The 19,624-nt window shown below is 47.4% G+C and overlaps 1 protein-coding gene across 1 annotated transcript in view; it reads left to right on the top strand.

Annotated features, from left to right (window-relative positions):
- Positions 1-17,505, top strand: part of Srd5a1 (steroid 5 alpha-reductase 1) — a 38,965-nt gene extending 21,460 nt beyond the window's left edge. The window contains exons 3-5 of the mRNA XM_036206880.1: positions 377-478; positions 8,323-8,473; positions 17,133-17,505. Coding sequence (XP_036062773.1) covers positions 377-478; positions 8,323-8,473; positions 17,133-17,199 — 320 coding nt within the window. The 3' untranslated portion in view covers positions 17,200-17,505. The remainder of the gene's footprint in view (positions 1-376; positions 479-8,322; positions 8,474-17,132) is intronic.
- The last annotated feature ends 2,119 nt before the right edge of the window (positions 17,506-19,624 follow it).

Genomic DNA, 19,624 nt, shown 5'->3' with positions numbered 1-19,624 from the left:
GTAGGGTATGTAGCCAGTAAATATTTGCCTCTCCTTATCTGGAGAGAACACTGTAAGTATTAAGTAATTTTCGTAAGAAAAGGGGAGGTAAACATACCTGCACACTAGTTCCCCGGTGTCATAAGTCCTGTCTTCTATTCCTGTCATGCTAAAAACACAGGTTGAGACCACCGATGTTTGGGGAGAGCAGATGTCTATAAACATGGTTAAGGAAACAGCCCATTGCTGTGGCTAGCACTGGTGTTTGTGGTGGTGTTGCCAGCCATGGCTCATACTCATGCTCACACCGACTCAAATTGTGGTGTGCTGCTCAGTTGAGCATGGCTTTCGTAACTCTTGCTAGTCATTAACCATAATAATCTTGTTTATTCCTTAGGTTTTGCCTTGTGGTTAATTGGCATGGTGATAAATGTCCATTCAGACCACATCCTGAGGAATCTGAGAAAACCAGGGGAAACTGGATACAAAATACCCAGGGGTATGTACTGAGAAGGACTTTCCAGCAAAGTCGCTTTGCGTGTGGCCAACCTACCCTTAGGTCTCAGCTCTGAGGACTCACAGCACATTATTTAGGGATTGAAAGTTTTCAGTATGTGCCACAGTTAGGACTGTCCTCGTACAGAGGGCCACGTCTGGCTTCTGGGGAGAGGTGGTTAAGCAGTGGAGGGTGTTGGTGCTTGGAGGCAGGATGAGGAGGACTCTCAGACCACAGCTCCAGTACTTAATGTTCAGCACTGTGATGGAATGGCTTCTTCGACTGAATCTTCCTCTTGAAAACTATATAAAATATTATATGGGGTTTTTAAGAAAACCTTTTAAGAGTACATTAGTGTGCTGTGGTAGTTTAAATGTAATTGATAATTATGGGTAATCTCATAGAGAATGGCACTGTTAGATGTGGCTTTGTTCGAGTGGGTGTGGCCTTGTTAGAGGAAGTGAGTCACTGTGAGGGCGGGCTTTGAGGTTTCCTATGCTCAGGATACCACTCCATGTGACAGTCAGCTTCCTGTGGCCTGCATGTCTGTAAGACGTAGGACTCTCAGTTACTCCTGAAGCACCACATCTGCCGGCTCCCCATCATGATGATGATGGACTGAAAATCTAAAATTGTAAGCAAGCACCCATAATTAAATGTTTTCCTTATAAGAGCTGCTGTGGTCATGGTGTCTCTCACAGCCATAAAAACCCTGACTAAGACATGAGCTTCCAGGAAAAGCCATCTTCAGGAGACAGTCTGAGTGTGTGCTGGAGTTCAAAGGGCACTGTGTGACAGTGTGTGACTGGTACCCCTCAGGCTCACCCAAATTCATGGCCCTTGGTCAATCTGAAAAACCTGAAGCTGTGGGTTATGTTCCATGTGGTCTTGTTATGGTGCAGCCACTGACCTGCAGCAAAGCCCCAGAGGCGCCCGATCTCAACCCTAACCCCAAAGCCCTCAGGGCAGCACCCTGGCCAGAGGAAAAGCAGTGTGAAAGCTGTGGGTCTCCAGAGGAACTGGGACACTGTGCTGCAGAGTTCCGAGGACTGGAGGACTGGATCGGAGCAGATCTGAAAGTAAAGACGGCACTGATGGGCAAAGGAGTTGGTTGCAGAGCATGCAACCCATGGAGCTTCTGAAAACAAAACAGCGCCATAGGGGAACCTAAAACTTCGACGAAGAAAGCACATGAGGTTGATTAACAACAAAAATAAGATGTGCACGCACATGTGGACAAGGCAGGGCACTGAAAACAGACCAAAGAAAGGTTCTACCCCAGTCTGGTTAAATGAACCAGGGAGTTGATTGGCATGGCTCGCAGGAGCCTGAGTGACTCAGAGGCGGCTGTGTCACCCAAGGCCACCCCAGCCTGGGTGGTGACTCACTACAGCTGCGTTCCCCTGTCTGACGTGCTCACTGGCAGCTTGATGGGCCCTCCCCTGCAATGACTGCCTTTGCAGTTTGAGGGGCGCCTTGTGAGCCCTATTGCTTTCCAGAGATTCCTGAGCTACCTAAGTGCTGACTTCTGTAGCCCAATTTCTAAACAGTCTTATTAAATAAAGAACATGGAGCCAAATACAGGAGTGAAAGTCTCAGAGATCAGGGAAATAGTGAGAGCTACCAGCCAACCTTAGCTCACCAGTTCTGAAACTTCCAAAATGCCATGACTTCCTGTCTACTCAGGCTCCCCCCCCCCCCCCCCCCCCCGAGACAGAGTTTCTCTGTGTAGTTTTGGTGCCTGTCCTGGATCTTGCCCTGTAGACCAGGCTGGCCTCGAACTCACAGAGATCCGCCTGGCTCTGCCTCCCAAGTGCTGGGATTAAAGGCCTGCACCACCACCGCCCAGCCTACCCAGGCTTTTATTACTGCCTTGTTGTTCTGCCCAGAGGGCCATCGCATACAGCAGCTTGTCCAGCTCACGGCCGCAGAGATGCCAGCAAAACGTCTGTCCTTACCCCTTTTCCTTCTACATCATTCCAGGTTCTCACTGTGTATCCATGGCTGGCCTGGAACTCGCTATATAGACCAGGCTGGCCTCGAGCTCTGTTCTCTGCTGCCCAAAGGCTGGTATCAAAGTCCTATGCTACCACCACCAGCGTCTTTCATTTCTTGATGCCAGTTGCATATTTATGTCCTAACCCAACATGTTGAAACCTGAAGAACAAGAAAGAGAAAGTCAGGACACCTCTGCCAACATGCTGCAGGAGAAAATGGCCGCGGAACATGCATGTCTGAACAGGAATGCCTCTCGCTGGGCGAAGGAAATTGCAGCTGAAATCCCAGTGTGGCTTGTCTATGGGGACATAAATGAAACAGCTGCAGCATCAGCACCCATTGGCTAGATGCCAACAGAGCTCTGCTGGCTTCATGCCTGGTTCCCTACCTGCTACAGCCAGAGCAGCCGTCATCCTGCTGTGAGGAGGGACTGGCTCCTTGTCTGAAGCAGCATGTCCCCACTGTACCAAGTCCTTCTGTGTCCAACTGGCCAGCTCCCAAATAATGACACAGAGACTTCTTATTAATTATGGAAGCTCAGCCTATAGCTTAGGCTTGTTCCTAACTAGCTCAATTAAGTCAACCCATTGATGTTAATCTGTGTTCTATCATGTGGCGTTACCTCTCTTCTGTCTTGTACCTACTCTTTCCTCTCCATGTCTTTTGCCATCTCCTCTGTGCCTAGATTCTCCTCTTCTTCCTTTCTCTCCCTGGAAACCCTATTTATACCTCCTGCCTGGCTACTGGCTATTCAGCTTTTTATTACACCAGTCACAGCAAATACATCTTTACACAGTATACAGATATCCCACATTTCCCTCTTTTTGTCTAAATCAAAAAGAAGTGTTTTAACTCTAGCATAGCAAAACTATATACAATAAGAAGAGTGTTCAGGTAAGAATTACATTCATAATGTCCAGTCCATTTGTATTTGGCAAATTCAGAGAAAGTACTGTACTATCTACTCTATCTTAGTGAGTTCAAACTTTTATACCTAATTCACTTTCTATCCTAACTTGTATTACCAACCCAAAACTCTCATTCTAGATCTCAAAACATTTTTTTTAGATAAACAATTTAAGCTTTTATGTCTCTTAACCTTACACACTTTATACCTCTTATGAAATTTTCTTTTCTGAATTTGGTAGCAAGGAAAACTTTAACTATAACTATATTATCTTCAACTCCATCAGAGACCTGAGAAGGATATAATATTACCTGAGTAAACAGGAAGTGCAGAACAAACAACTTCCAAAACTATAGAAATGACAGAAACAGCTGGCTGCCTGGACCATCACCCAAGCTCCCTCCTCCACGTTGGAGCCATCCGTCTTTGGCCTACAGGCCTAGACTATCTGACAGACTTCTCTGCAAAGCATGAATTTTGAAGGACTGCTCTACCTTGTCTTGGCAAGGTTTGTCAGTCATCTTCTTTTCTGTCCTGTTTGTCCAGTTTGGACAGCACGCTGTCAGCAGTTGAGGGAAAGGTAGTTTTTTTGCCCAGTGGCTAACTTTGCCACAATAAAAGCAAATTCCATATTGAGGTTCTTCAGTGCCCATCATTCTCTTTTGAGGTAAATTGGTGCTGTCAGGAGCAGATGTGTCTTGCTGTCATGAAAAGCCTTATGTTATTAAAACATTTTAAATGACACATTCTGTAGGTCTCTGAAGTGTTTAAAGACCACCTCTCTATCTGTAGCCAGCAAGATTTACCATATCTCATCCAGTCTTAGAGCTGTTCCCATGTCAAGGGATCAACATATACTTCACCTGTCCTGTAGTGTTTCCTAAATTTCCCTCATGTCTGTAACCAATATCCTCAGAAGGTCTCCCCCCACACACTACCCATCAAATCTGACCTTGATTAACTTAAAAGGAATCTATAGTTTTTTTGTCTCCTGTGGAAACAAAAGCACAACCTCTCCCCAAACACAACATATTGTCCAACTTCCATTTTGAAGCCAAGACATCCCTAAAGTATCTAGGCTGGTTTAATTCAGAAGTCTCTCCTACAATCAAGTGTCTCTCAGAAACTGTAGTTCTCTGTTCATTAGCATTCAAAAATTCAAAATAAACAAAGCACCATGTAAGGTCCAAACACCCTGTGTTATAATATTTTTCATCCTTACGTGGCTTATTTTTTTTATATTACTTTACTCTCTTTTTTAAAACCTTATTATTTTAAAATTATTTTATGACTGTCTATACCTATTTTCCCTTTTTTTTTTTTTTTTTTTTTAAGCATCTAAGCACATTTTAAAGCATATTCTACCTGTTCAGAGGTTTCCTCAGTCTGGACCTGACTTTCTGCACATCTGCAGTATTCCCTGACCTCAAGACAAACCTTCAACAGTTATGCCAGCCTCTGCATATCTCTGGTTTAACACATGGCGCTGGTGCATGACACTGGCGGCTGGCTCCAGGCTGCAGGTGGTGGCCATGTGCCATGTCTCTGTATGCCACCAAGCACTGGTCCACCTGAGGACTGCAGAACTAGGAATCCACATCCAGCTTCTTGTCCACATCAGAACTTTGCTTAGCATTCTCAGGCCCTATGTTTGGATGGTCGAGCTTCCATATTGGACACCATATGTAACAAGTCTTTTCTGTCCCACCAACCAGCTCCCAAATCACGACACAAAGACTTCTTATTAATTATGAAAGCTCAGCCTACAGCTTAGGCTTGTTCCTCATTAGCTCTGACAACTTAAATTAACCCATTTATATTAATCTGCATCCTATCACGTGCCATTACTTTCTTCCATCTTGTAACTCCTCTTTCCTCTCTGTGTCTCCTGGCATCTCCTGTGAACCTAGATTCTCTTCTTCTTCCTTTCTCTCTCCAGAAATCCCACATATGCTCTCTGCCTAGCAATATTGGCCATTCAGCTTCTTACTATACTACACCAATCACAGCAAATACATCTTCACATAGTGTACAAATATCCCACAACACTCCATGCTGGTCTTAGAACAAGTTAGGCAGAGAAGCAAAGGCTGGTGTCTCCCAGACAACAGCAGATGCCAGGAGCGCAGAAAAGGGCAAGGTGGAAACCTGGAGGCCAGGCAGGACATCTCTAAAGTTCATCATGTCTAACCCTTGAAGTTAAGATGCACACCAAGGACAACAAAACAGCCAGCAGCTCCCACAGAAGGACATAAAGGATGGAACTGAAAAGAGAGGAAGAAATGGAGCCTGAGAGACTTGGTTTCCTGATAGCTGCACAAAGCAAAGCAGGGCTCAGGGGGCTTGGGACCTGTCAGAGGACACAGAACACACTCTGACAACCATGAGAAAGCCTTAGCGGAGGAGCCCAAGCCTCAAGCCTGCCTTTCAGAAGCGCTCACCACACACCAGGGGAAACTGACAGAAAGCCCTCAGCTGCACCTGGAGAATCCTGTGCTTGGTGGCTTTCCCCTAGCATCCCTTGCATATACTCTCTCAGTGGCTTGAGGGGCCCCAGCGCATGGTGGGTGTGGCCACCAAGGTGCTGTGACAGCTCTGAGTCTTAAACTGACCAACTTCCTGCAGGCTCTGAGTTTCAAAAGGCTTTTCCAACGTGACACTTGACATGGCCACATTTTCTCATGCCTGGTGGGGTCTGTGCTTAAAGACTGAGTCACACTCAACCCTGCAGAGTTATTTACCAGAGCTGAGAGTTACTCTAGTGTCAGGAGCCAAGGCCAAATGAGTTTACTTAGTGGGTCAGTAAAGAGTCAGGCATAGATGTAGACATGTGATCCCAGCTTGTCCTCACATGTAGATGCAGAGAAGGTGCCCAGACCACAAAACCCAGATTGGGATAAAGGGCAAGTGCTGTGGGCTATAGGTGACAGGGACAACCTACTGCTTTTGTTGTTGTTGTTGATGTTGTTAAAATATTTTTAAAAACACATACACGCTTGATTGGCTGGTTAGCAGGTCCCAGGGGTCCTCCTGTCTCCATGTCTCCCAAACTGAGATTACAAGTGTATGTTCCCATGCCTGGCTTTGCATGTGGGTGGTGTGGATTGAAACCAAGTCCTGTGCTTACAGGGCAAGTGACTATGCCATCTGACCTGCTTTATAGTACTTATGCATCGGGCAGTGCATTCATTTATGACATTTTACACACACTTGACATGCCCATGTCCTTATGCTGCCTGATTTAAAGGGACAACACCTAGCAGAGGGGTGTCTGGGATTCTTAGCTATCTGTGTGCTCACCAGCCCCTGCCCTCAAACTTACGTGCTTCTACCAGATAATAAACTCTACACACTGGACACTTAAGAGAAAGGCCCCTTAGTGTCCTGTTGCGGCCTTCACCCTGGGTTAGAGTAGTGTGGCATTTGAAGGGAGGCTGCAGAGGTGCCCACTTTGAGGATTTGGGGAATTTTTCTCATTTTTAATTATTATTATTGTGTGGGTATGTATACATGTGTGAGGGGCACACACATGCTGCACCACATGTGTGGAGCTCAGAGGCCAATTCATGGGAGTCAGTTCTCCGATGCCATCCTGTGGGTTCTGGGGGTTGAACTCAGATCATCAAGCTTGGCAGCACTTGGCCGCACTCCCAACCTCTGGCCCTTTCTTGCACGCTGATCCCGACCCCGAGGCTCCAGCCTCTCCCCTAGACACTACCTATGTACCCTGAGTCCCTGATCACTTTCTAAGATAAGATCTCATGTATCCTGTGCTAAGGTAACAGTCATGTACAACCATGTCTGACTTCTTTTCCTAAGTAGATGAGTGAGACAGTGTCATCCCAAGAAAGGGTCTGAAGTGGCAAATTATCCTTCACAACCCCCTGGACTCTGGCCACACATGCATGCAGACAGGAATTCTTAGAAGCACAGAACCTGAGAAACGTGTGTGTACATACACACACACACACACACACACTACACTAAAAGCCCTAGAATTTGGAACTGACTTTTAAGCATATGTTAGATCACTTACCCTCTTCTCTTTCTGCCTCCCTCTCCCTCAGTGCTGTGTCCTTACACAGTTCCAGGGGACTGGGCTCTCTCATGGTGAAACTGCAGCCCTCTGGATGCTCATTGTGTTTATTGTATACAGTTGAACCGAGAGAGGAGGTTATCGAGAGCATAGGGCTGAGGAGCTAGGGAGTATGGTGTATGACTGGATCAAGGAGGGAGGGGTTAGCTCGTCTTGATGGGAGGTCTCTCCAAGGGAGCAGTCTTTAGGCCCTAAATATCTGTGGGAAGAAAGCTATGGTGGCCATTTTCTGCACACACCATAGCTTTCTTCCCACAGGACCCCTTCCAAACATTGCCGTCTCTCCTAATGTATGCTGCTTTCCAAAGTCAGCTACTAAAATTTACCACAGAAAGGGTTGTTTCCAAATCCTGCTGGCAGAGGACAGCAGTGGCCTGGAGTGACTTTCTTAGCAAAACCTGTCTCAACCAGACTCCGGGCTGGCTGTGATCAGCTCCTAGTCTTTTTTGTGACCTCTGCCTCCTGCTCTGACACCTTCCTGGTTCTTCTTCTTTCTGCTTCCCACTCCTTCCCGTGGTGCCCAGCCCAAACCAAGAGCCACCATTCCCCTCCATATGGTTGTCGGCTCAGAGCCTGACTCCAGTGCTGTTGCGTGGAAAGCTGACCTCCGCCGCCCCCTACTCCCCTACCCCCACTCCCCACCCTGTGTATATCCTGTGTAGGAAGTAAAATTTTGCAAATTTCTCTCCTCTAAGTAAAGGCCTATATTGTCTTTAGTCCCTTGTTCCTGGTCTGTCATTCCATCTCACTAACCTTGCTGTTAACATTCTGCCAAGGGCTTTTTCCAACTATTGCGTGTATGTTCTGCAAATAGTCACCTTTCTGCTTTTCTCTCTTTCCATCTAGGAGGCTTGTTTGAATACGTATCTGCAGCCAACTACCTTGGGGAGATCATGGAGTGGTGTGGCTTTGCGCTGGCCAGCTGGTCCCTCCAGGCCACAGTGTTTGCTCTGTTCACATTCAGCACGTTGTTCACCAGGGCAAGGCAGCATCACCAGTAAGTTTTAAAAACACATCTTTGCACTCTGTTCGCATGACCATTTCCAGGCTAGTCTTCCGTAATGCTAACATGAATTTGAGCTGCCAGTCCCACCGCTTCAAGGACAGAGCCGAAGGAGCAGGCCCTGCTGCCTTGGGGTCCTCCTTGGTGCTGGGAGGTCGGTGTCATGACCAAAGTGGATCGGAGCCAGAGACTGTGCCTTTGTCACTGCTCTGTTGCCACACTTAGGAAAGAAAGTATTTAACTGGGAACTGGCTTATGGTTTCAGAGGCTTAGTCCGTGATCATCCTGGTTGAGAGAACGGTGGGTGGCGTGCAGGCAGCCACTGGAGAAGCAGTAGAGAGCCACATCCTGATCTGTAGTGGATGGGTGGGGGGTGGCTGGACTTGGCATGGGCTTTTGAAACCTCAAAGCCCACCCTTACTCCCTCTAATGAGGTCACACCTCCTAATCCTTTCAAATACTGCTATTCCCAGGTGACTAAGCATTCAAGTATATGAGCCTATGTGTAGATGTATCTGGCTTGTTAAATAAGAAACACAGAACCGATTGCAGAGTTAAAAACCACGAGGTCAGAGCCAAAGCGGAAAACCTTACCCTTCACCGCTTCTGCGGTTCTTCCTCTCCGCAAGAGACCTACTTCTGTGCGTCCTGTCTATTTAAAGACTTTCTGTTCTGTTTTCTCATTGGTTGTAAACCCAGCCACATGACCTCCTTGTCTCTGCCTGTCTGTACAGACCTCCAGGTCTTCTATGGTTGGTATTGAGATTAAAGGCATGTGTCTGCCATGCTGGCTGTGTCCTTGAACACACAGAGATCCGCCTAGCTCTACCTCCCAAGTGCTGGGGTTAAAGGCGTGCACAACCACCGCCCAGCTTCTGCTCTGGCTTGCTCTGACCTCAAGACAACTTTATTGACATACAAATAAAACCACATTTCAATACAAATAAAATATCACTATACCTATGTGATGAAATCAATCTCATTCAAACTACCACGACCTGAAAACCCCCAGAGCTGCTGAGAAAGGCAGAGAGGTATAAAGAAACAAGGGCAAGTACCCAGGACAAAGGTTTATAAAATAGACTTACATTATCAAGTGGCCAAAAAAACAGGGTAAAGAGGGAACTGCTTGCCAGGCCCACGCCTTTAATCCCAGCACTCTGGAGGCGAAGACAGGCTGATCTCTGTGAGTTCAAGGCCAGCCTTGTCTACAGAGTGAGATCGAGGACAGGCACCAAAACTACACGGAGAAACCCTGTCTCGAAAAAACAAAAAATAGGGAGCTGCTCGTTGCCTATGGGGTTGCCAGGTCCATTGACCTAGCTTCAGAGAGAGGAAAAGGAAGAGCTTCGTCCTGCTGGGATGGGAGAAACCTAGGTTGGAAGCCTGTTAAATGGACTCTGGCTGAGTATTTTATAGGGCTTCCCCTTTCTCCTAGTGATAGTTCAGATACCTGCCCCCGTGCCTTCCACTGTCTCACCTCACAGTGTGTTCTGGGGACAAGTAATCGTGCTCACTTTCCCAGTCTACTTACGTCCCTCCAACTCTCCTGCATCCCCCCATCTCAGAGACCCACACCTACCCTGTCAGGGCAATGGCTGCTGTAGTGGCTTCATGCTAAGCAGGGGCAGAGTCTACCCATGGTGCAGGTCTGAAAGAGAAAGAACTCCTATGAGGTGACTCCTGGGCTGGTCCTTGTGGCTTTGATAAAATTCTGGCAGGCAGTTGTGTCTTGGGCTCTTTCTGCAGAACCATCTCTAGAAGCAAAGGGCCAGACGGAGTGGAGAGAAGACTGTTGGAGACCACTTTAGTATCACCCAGAGTAGGCCAGCAGTTACCCAAAATGTCCCCACATCCAAGGCTGGTCTTGAGAGTGATGAACCCCGGATCTACTTTTAAGCATGTTGGTAGTAGCTACAGGAGTGCCTAGAACCACAGTGAGCGATGCCTCAGAGAGAGAGAAGAAATGTAACCGCTGTTCAATTATTGGGTTAAAACAGTAGTGGACCTGTCTCTCTTGGCTTCAGTAGATGTTGAAATGATGAATTGAGCCCAGTTGTCCAGGGAGTATGATCCCCTAAAACTCCAAAGATAGCATGCCAGTCACAGCCATACCCCAAGCTGTCCCTTCCTGCTGGGTGTTTAGGATCAAACCTGTGGCCAGAACCAGCTTCTTCTACCTTTTAGTATCAAGGCCACTTTAAGGGTCTGGTTCTCGAGGATGACTTGGCTTCAGAGGAGCCTCCATCCCCCCCCCCCCCGCCTTTTCCTTTTATTGCTTACTCCATCTATATGAAGATGAGTCAAAATCAAAGGCCCTCCTTCGCTGGGGCCTCACTCAGAAACGTGGAGGGGATGTCTCCTCTGGGTTGATCCTCCTCTTTGTAGACCAGACACTGGTTAGAGCTTACTAGGTGGGGTCTCCAGGTAACTCCCCACAGTTACAGGATGTTCTGAGAGATGCCTCATGGTCCCTTGGAACCCACTTGACCTTGGAGGATGAGGGGAGAAATAGTCCTTTTTTAGCCTCAGCATGGTTGTTGAACACCCAGAAGATCAATATACCAGTTTGATATGCTTAGCTACTGTGTAATATTAGATAAAACTTAACTTCGATAAATTTTGATTTTTTTTTTTTTTTGAGCCGGTCCTTGTAATTGTTATGAAGTGCGGACTCCATTGATTTGAGCAGATGTTTTGACGTCAGTGTGATAAACTTTGACCTTTTGCATAGCATGTCATCCTAGTAGAGTCACTATTGCTGTGATGGAACACCATGGCCAAAGCAGCTTGGCAAGGAATTCTTGAAACCAGTTTGCCTGCCTACAGTGAGCTAGGGGCGAGGAGATGGAGAGATCTTGGGTCAGAGTCACCTTTTGACACTTGAGTTGCCTTGTCCACCTGAACAGGGATGTCCAATCTGTGAGCAGGGAGCAGCTAGTTCCTTCTAGTCTGTGCCCAGGAGAAGTCATCCACAGGATGTCCACACCTCACCCATGGCTCAGTGCTCTGTCACCCCTCAGTTCCCTCCTTTAATAAACCGCACCAGCTCTTGAGCTAGGCCAACAGCCACATTTGCTGGCCTATTCAGCAGCTGCCCATTCCAGCTGTATTTACCTATGTTCACAAAGCCGTGCAGAGCTAGGCACAGAAGGAGGCAGAGAGATGCCCATTCATTAGCCCGTTCACCTACTAGATGAGCTAGGGAACCAAGGTTTAGCTGCCTCATTTTGGGACCCGTCCTCCAACCAACTCAGAAACAATTCTTATCCTAATTCCAAGAGGGAAGAACCAGGGCGCAGTTACAACCAGATCACAGCAAAACAAAAGCCCAACAGTATAAATAGCTCATTACCCAGTATCTGGGATTCACCCACAATCTCCTGGGCTCGGAAGGGCTCAAATGGCTATGCCTCACTGACTCTGCTCTCCACAACACACATAGTTCATCCCATTGACTCAGGCCAGCTTTGCAGTCCTTGGTGGTCATCTACAGTAGTACCATGTGCGAGACTTATACACCACCGATGTCAGCTACCAGCGTGACTTTCAGCTTTGGCCTCCGTGGGACCATGGCGTCTGTGTTCTGACATACTCACACAAGAGTCACTGCAATGACACCGGTCTCTTATTAACCACAGGTCACTTGGATTCTGTGCTGTTGGAGCCCAGATTCCTACTGTCCTTACTCCCAGTGGAGGTGGGGGCTCACCTGGGGTTCCACCACACTAGTCATGGTTGGGGTAGCCCCTTGCTTAAAGGGCCTCCTGGAATACCCAGTGGGCCGCAGTCACTTCGGATGCTTCTCAGTTTTCAGTCAGGTATACAACTGTGTTCCGAAATCCTGGACAGGAGACCCCAAGATATGGGGGTGACAGGTGTCTGGGGAATTGCCACGTTCATTCCCTGGCATGAATAAAGAATTGAACTGGGAAAGACAGAAGACCACGCCATGGAGATTTACATTCAGGGTGGGAGAAGTCTAAGGCTGGAAGTCTATTAAATGGACACTGGCTTGGTAGTCTGGGCATCTTATAGGGTCACTCAGTCTCCCTGCTTCCTCTGTAGGTCCTCTCTAGATCCCTACCTCCACTTCAGGAAGCTGACTTTCACATCCCTGGTCTGCCCATGTCCCACCAACTCTCCTTTAGTGAGAAACAGGGTTACTATGGTGACTGAACTCTCCTGGAGGGCAGAAAGTTCTGATCCCAGTCCCTGTGCACAGTCACAAGTGTGACTGCATGAAACAAGGTCGTACTGGAACTTGGTATGCCAAAGCCACTAGAGTGGGGATGCTTATCACAGGTGCATTACCCAGAGGAGAATATCACATGGAGTTAGAGACAGAGAGGTCCGACAGCTGGGGCCACCAGGAGCTGGTGGGCGAAGTCCTTCAGCGGGAGCATGCCTGTCACAACTATGGTTCAGGCTTGTCAGGGAGGAAGGACCTCATGCTACTGAGCTCTGCTGCTTTGCCAGCACTACATGACACATCAGACTGACACATTTTAAATTGACCGAGCCTTCAGGAAGTTTGGCCTTTGGAGTCTCCAGAGGTCTCTGATAGATGACCTGGAATAAGACTGCATGGGAATGTATCCACTGTACACTAAGTATGCATGAGCAGGTTTTACAGCACCCTGCAGCGTAGGCGCTGAACCTGGCCTCCTGGAGTCCTGTTGCTCTTGGTGCCCCTCCTCCGTTTCCAGCCCCAGGCTCCCTGTGCAGAGGGACCATGGCCTAGTACGGCTGTCATCTCATCCAGGCACGTTGCCATTCTTTACCTCTGCAGTATCTGATGGGAAAACTGAATGGTGGCTTCTCTCTAATTAGACACATGATCATTCATGCTTTTGAAAACTGGATTAGGGGAGATTGAGCAAGACGTGGTCGAGTCCATTGTGGAGCAATTTTCTGTAACAAAACAGGGACCAAGAAAGTCCCTCTCAACATCTGAATATGGGACATACAAAATGGGAAATAAATAATCCAGTTTTCCGAATGAAAGCCTTGCTAGTGAAGATCCCAAGGCATTCTTTGTGTTGCCAGGGAAATCAGGGTCCCTTCATTGGGTGCTCAGTCTCATCAATAAGACATCTAAAAGTGGCATCAGGAGGAGGCTGGAAGACAGCTTCATTAGGACTTGAGAGAAAAATAACAGGGTAGCAAGCTGTGCATCGTGGCGCTTTGTGGCGGGGTGGGGAGTGGGGTGGGGGGGATGGGGGTGTGGGGAGGGTACGGAGGAGAGACCAGCAATGGGAGGAGTCTCCAGCCATGCCAGAAGCTTACAGAGCAGCAGGCAGCTGCACCACCAAAGGGCAGCATCAGAGAAAGAGCGAGAATGTGCAAGGTGCCCAAGACAGCAGGCTTAGGCTTCGACCAGTAACTGAAAGAAAAAAAGAAGAAAACGGAAGTTACACTTTTCAATTCTGAAGAGTGGGCACACTTAGAGCTGCACCATGGTAGTAGCATAAGCAGCCTCCCCGAGGACGGGGTTTCTCCGAGGGAAAAGTAGATTGTCTCGTTAAGGGTTCATTATCCCTCCTGTCTCTTTAACTTCCCGTTGGCCAAGTGACTAACAGGCCCAACTGGATGAACTTTTAATGAAGGAGTCAATAGTATGAACTGTTCTACTCATTGGAGTAGATCAGAATGTAAGGCTCCACCCAAGCAAGGCCATAGATTCCATTCCTTCGACTGGGAGCATATCCCTTTCTTAGTCGGCCTCGGCAGAGCCCTGATAACCTCAGTGGCATCTGAAGCCACCACGACATTTTCCCCCGTAAAAATAAGGCGCTTAAAATCGCTTAGAAAATGGGCCAAAGTTGGGGGATGCATTACAAGCGTGTCCACCAGGAGAGAATCAGCATCCAAGCTCTAGTTTCTGTCCTACCATCTCAGATTCCAGACAGGGTACTCGTCTAAGAGGAGCTCAGAAACCAGAGCGCCCCCTTCTGGCCTGAGAACTGAAGACGTTTCTCTGCTTAGCCAGTTCCTGTCTCAGGCCTTCATCATGTGCAGGGGAATTTCTGAGCTGAAAGTACTTCTGCCATCCATTGTTTAAATGGATGTCGGTGGGGCATAATTCCAAATCCTAAAGAGTAATTCCATTCTGGGAAGGCGTTTCCAGAAATCACTGGCCTTACAAACTGAGGACTGTTATCCCTTTGGGTGATCTTGTTATGTTACCTTGGCTGGTCTGGAATTAAACATCTCATTGCATCCGCCTCTCAAGTAGCCAAGAGTACAAGCATGGAATCATAGGGCTAGCTTATTTATTTTTTAAATACCCCCGTAAGCCCAGCAACTAAACCGTCAGATAAATCACTCAGAAGAAAGCACTTCCAAGATCAGTTCCCAGCTTTGTCTTCATGGCAGTTCATCAAAATAGTGTTGCTTGCCAGCGAAAGCGTAATAACAGTGTGGGAATTTCAGTTTCTAAATGCTCGTGTTGACGGTCAACCCCCAGGCCACTAGCTGTTGCAGCTTGCTAATACGTGTACCCTTTTGAGGGAAAAACTTGAAGAAATGTAAGGGGAGATTTCCCTCTCCAGGAGCCTGAGCAGCCATACGTACTTGGCAAAGCACTGAGTACATGAAAGATCACAACTCTCCATCAAGTGTCTAGATACAGACATGTGCTTGTTCATGCAAAACGCTCGAGCCGGAAGATCAGCCACAGGGGAAACTTACTGAAATGTGAGGGAGATATTAAAATACTGTAATGTTTAACCTGTTTATTAAGTTCCATGTCCCACCTCAGTGTGTCCTCAGGACATAGTAATGGAATTTTCACAGTAGTGATTTAGAAAAAGGAAGACAAGAAAGAATGTGTTTGTGGAATGCTGCCTATTCCCACTGCCTCTCCAGCCCAAGGCTCAAAACAAGTGATCTGTGGCATCTTGGCCAGTTGCTCAGCCCTTCAGGACATGAAGATAAGTCCATCATGAGGACCTGCTGCAGAGAAGCTGAGACCTTAGGCATGTTTGGGAGCCATACAAACAATAGCTGGAAAGCAGATTGAAGACTGATTGGCATAAACTGAGCATGACGAGGTGGGCAATTGCTTTCCTGCAGAGGTGTGTTGGGTCATGAGCTCAGTCAGCAATGATAAGACCACTGGAAAGCAGGAGCCAGGCCTGATCTCGGTCATAGAGGTGACAGCTTTGGTTCCAGGGATGGAAAACAAGGGGAAAAAATACGACTTTTTAAAACTATCTATACATATATGCAGATATATAAATCGGAAAGTCTTCTTTAATCATTTAACCAGCATATGTCCTGCCTGTGCAACAGTTTTTCAGACTATTAAACAAATATCACCTTTACCTCAGAGGCCTTCAACTTCATAGTGGCCAAAGTTGTACAGTGGCCCCCAGCAGTGTGCCAAACCACATAACCAGTGCACACTCTCATCTTTGCCAGCTGGTGCTTTCCTGATGGCTCGGCCCTTGCCCTCCCGAGACCACTGTCATTCAGTAGACAGAAGCAATCTCTTTATCAACGTGGGGTGTCCTGCACAGGTACCCCCAGGGCCTCTTAGGGAAGGAACTGTGCTGAGCGTCAGAGCCCCTAGCAGGCTTGCGTCCATGGTCGCCTTGTGAAGTGGGTACCTTTTTTCCACTGCTGACTCTTTGCAACCTCTGGAAAAGGCCCCCGTCACTGGGTTTCATGCCAGAGAGGTCCAGGGGATGCAGAGGCCCTGGCAAGCTTCTCGTCATCTTTCCTAGGGCATAGACAGCATGTGACATTGACTGTGGTGGAGGACCCCATAGGTTATCATTTCTGTGTTAGTAGACTACAGTCAGACTCGCCAAAAACAGCAGTACATCCCCGCCCCCACTTCTGTCCATTGTCTTATCTTTCTGCTACACTAGCAAATAATTGTTTTCCTTTGTCATCGGTAATCTGCTTAGCTTCTTTTGTACCATTTTTTTTACTATTTCTAAATCCTATAAAGAAAAAAAAAAAGATGTTTTGGAGATGAGGTCTCATGCACAGTTGCTCAAGCTGGCCACCCTCCAACCCAGCCTCTCAAGTGGCTGCAGCTACAGGCATTTGGCACAACTGGCTCCTTCATTTCCATCCTCACTCGGCCCGTTCAGTCGTCAGCCTCCCCAGTTGGCTGCCTGCCTTGGTGCACTGGAAATTCAAGTGAAGAGCTGAATGGTAGACATTACCAGTTGTATTTTTAGGACATGTCAGTACCCCTCCAAAAGGAAAGCTGAATTACCCAGGTCACTTCTGAGACGCACTTCAGTATGTGAAATTATTCATAAACAACAAAGTCCTTAGTGCTAAAAAAAAAATTTAAAAAAACCCAACCAAACAAACAACAACAACAACAACAAAACTTAGGGCTGACAAGGCAAGGCTCAGGAGTTTGCCACCAAACCTGAGGATCTGAGTTCAATCCCTGGTACCTACATGGTAGAAAAAGAGAACCAGTTCCCAGAAAGTTGTCTTCTGACTACCGTGTGTGTGTGTGTGTGTGTGTGTGTGTGTGTGTGTGTGTGTGTGTGTGTACAAATTTTTAAATGTTTAAAACAAAAAACCCTAGGTACTTCTTGCATAATCACTTTTGTTACCATCTTTGAAGATGCTTAAATGACAAAATGAAATGGTTCTTAAACCCTTTTTTTTCTCATTTTAGGTGGTACCATGAGAAGTTTGAAGATTACCCCAAATCGAGAAAAATACTAATTCCTTTTGTGCTTTAGTGTGCTGCCAGTGGCTTTGTCTTTGAAGAATCCTTCCTGGTGATGTCTCTCAAGCACTTATAAATTGTTTTCCCTAATTCTCCTGCAACACCTTTGTTTTCAAGAAGGGCTGTAGGGGTTTTTTATCCCCGGTAAAGGAGGAAGCCAATCATAAGCTGTGTGCTGGTAGGTGCTATGCTGTCTGACAGGTCAGGAATGGGGAGCATTGGGTCATTGCAGCTCAGGTGTCTTTGGCTTCAAACATGCCTCTTCAGGGTTTAGGTTTTGTTTGTTTGTGTGTTTAGATTATGTTTTGTTTTGTTTTGTTTTGCTTTTTTCCAGACAGGGTTTCACTGTGTATCCCTGGCTGTTCTGGAACTTGCTCTGTAAACAAGGCTGGCCTCCAACTCACAGAGATGCACCTGAGTGCTGGGATTAAAGGCTTGCACCACCACCACCCATTGTGTGTACATTTTTGAGACAAGGTGTCACAGCGTAGACCAGGCTAGCCCTGAACTCATAGAGTTATGTGAGGTTTCTGGCATAAAGGTGTGTTTGCCTCCAGCTCTCCATTGCCACCAAACCTGGCAGTGCCCCTGGGTTCTGTGTGGTAAAAGGGTAAGAAGAAACTACTGATCTCACCACCTCTGACAACCAACCCTGTAAGAAATGCCCCCAGGCCAGCAGGAGTCTCCTGCCTCCTCCATGGATGGATATTCTGCCTGGTCAGCCCCGGCTAGAGAGGCCTGGAGGTGTGGGAGAGATCACAGTCCGCTGTCCTTCACTGCAGCTGCTGTCCTCGTAGAGAACTTGAGCCCTTCGATCCAGCGACTGGGAAAAGGTGTCTTTCACTTGTTCCCACTCATAAACACACGATATCCCCAGAAGAGGTGGGACTGTAGAGTGTATCCACTCACTCACTGGCTTTCCCTTTGCTCTCCCTTTGGGCTAGGCAGAACTAAAATTCTTTAAGGCACTTAAAAAAAAAATCCCTTTTGTTATTATTATTATAAAATAAAAATCTCAAAAGAATTTCTTATTTTGAATGCACCTAAAGACCAATCATGGCACATGCCTGAAATCCCAGCACTGGGGAGGCCGAAGTGGAAAGATGGAAAGCTCAGGGCTAGCCTGGACTGTGTAGGGAAACCCTATTTGGAAAAAAAGAAAAGGAAAAAAAAAACCTAAATAAAAAACCAGAACTGATCGGCTAACACTCCAAAGAAGTGGCTGTAGTAATAAAAGACACCGCCCACCCAAGCACCAGAGAGGTCTCCAGGCAGGGCGTGACTCCACTGTGAAGAGCCGTCCCTGCCAGGGCCAGCACTGCCCCAGGCAACGCACTCACACCTGCCCATTGCCGTCAGGGGAAGAGAGGGGACAGTGTGCTCTCTGATCCCACCAAAGGTGCTGTACTAGGACCTGGCACACCCGATGGCGCGCACAGTGCCCATCCCCCCCACCCGCCTTTCCTGCGCGTACCACGTACCTTCCCAGCCCCCACCTCCTGCCTGCCTTCCCTGAGTCCATCCACGCTGGCCTCCCCAGCAGGCCTTCCCCAGCTCTCTGTGCGTCTGGTTTGGGGGATGTCTAGAATTGACACAGAAAACCTAAAGCACCGAACATTGTTCTACTCCTCTCAAAACCTCAGGAGCGAGGCCTGCCTGGGGTGTTCTGGGAGGTTTGTGTGGAAGGAGGTACTCAGCTGAGATCCTGGGGGTGTTGGCTGTGAACTTGACCTCTGTCAGAGGGTGTGATGCTAGAGTGGAACCCAGGACTCTGGGCTGCTAGGCAGATGCCCTGTCACTGGGCCACATATTATGCCTATGATGCATCTTTGTTTATGAAGGACCAAGCTGCCCACAGGCTTGATGCTTGTCCCACCTACATGCTGAGTGAGAGATTAATTTAGAAGAAACTCTGTCCTAACATTGTACTCTACTTCATCTCTTAAAACTCAAACTTACTTGGGTGAACTGTGATTTGTAGCCAGAAGGTTTCTTGGGTTCCCGCCGGGCTCCAGCGGTCCCTCAGATGCTTATAAAATAATCATTCAGAGGCTTAATATTTATTACCAATTGTATGGCCTATGGAAGGCTTCTTGCTAGCTAGCTGTTATAACTTAACCCATTTCTCTTAATCTGTAAGTTGCCACGTGGCTGTGGCATTACTGGTCTGCTGGTATCTTGCTGTTCCTTAGATGATCGCTGGTGGCTCTCTCTCCTCTCCTTTCTCCTCTCTGTATATCTGCTTAGATTTCCTGCCTGCCTCTAAGCTGTCTTACCATAGGCCAATGCAGCTTTATTTATCAACCAGTCAGAGCAACACATACTCACAGCATACAGAAAGACATCCCACAGCAACGGTTTTTAAGGAAATTAATAAAACTGTAGTTCTAAGTCCAGTTGTATTGTTTGTCTTGGCGGTTGGTTGGGACCATCACCTG

This window comes from Onychomys torridus, chromosome 15 (genome assembly GCF_903995425.1).
Source record: "Onychomys torridus chromosome 15, mOncTor1.1, whole genome shotgun sequence".
In the NCBI taxonomy this organism is placed as follows: domain Eukaryota; kingdom Metazoa; phylum Chordata; class Mammalia; order Rodentia; family Cricetidae; genus Onychomys; species Onychomys torridus.
Note: the sequence above shows the minus strand (reverse complement) of the source record. Positions and strands in the feature narration are given on the sequence as shown.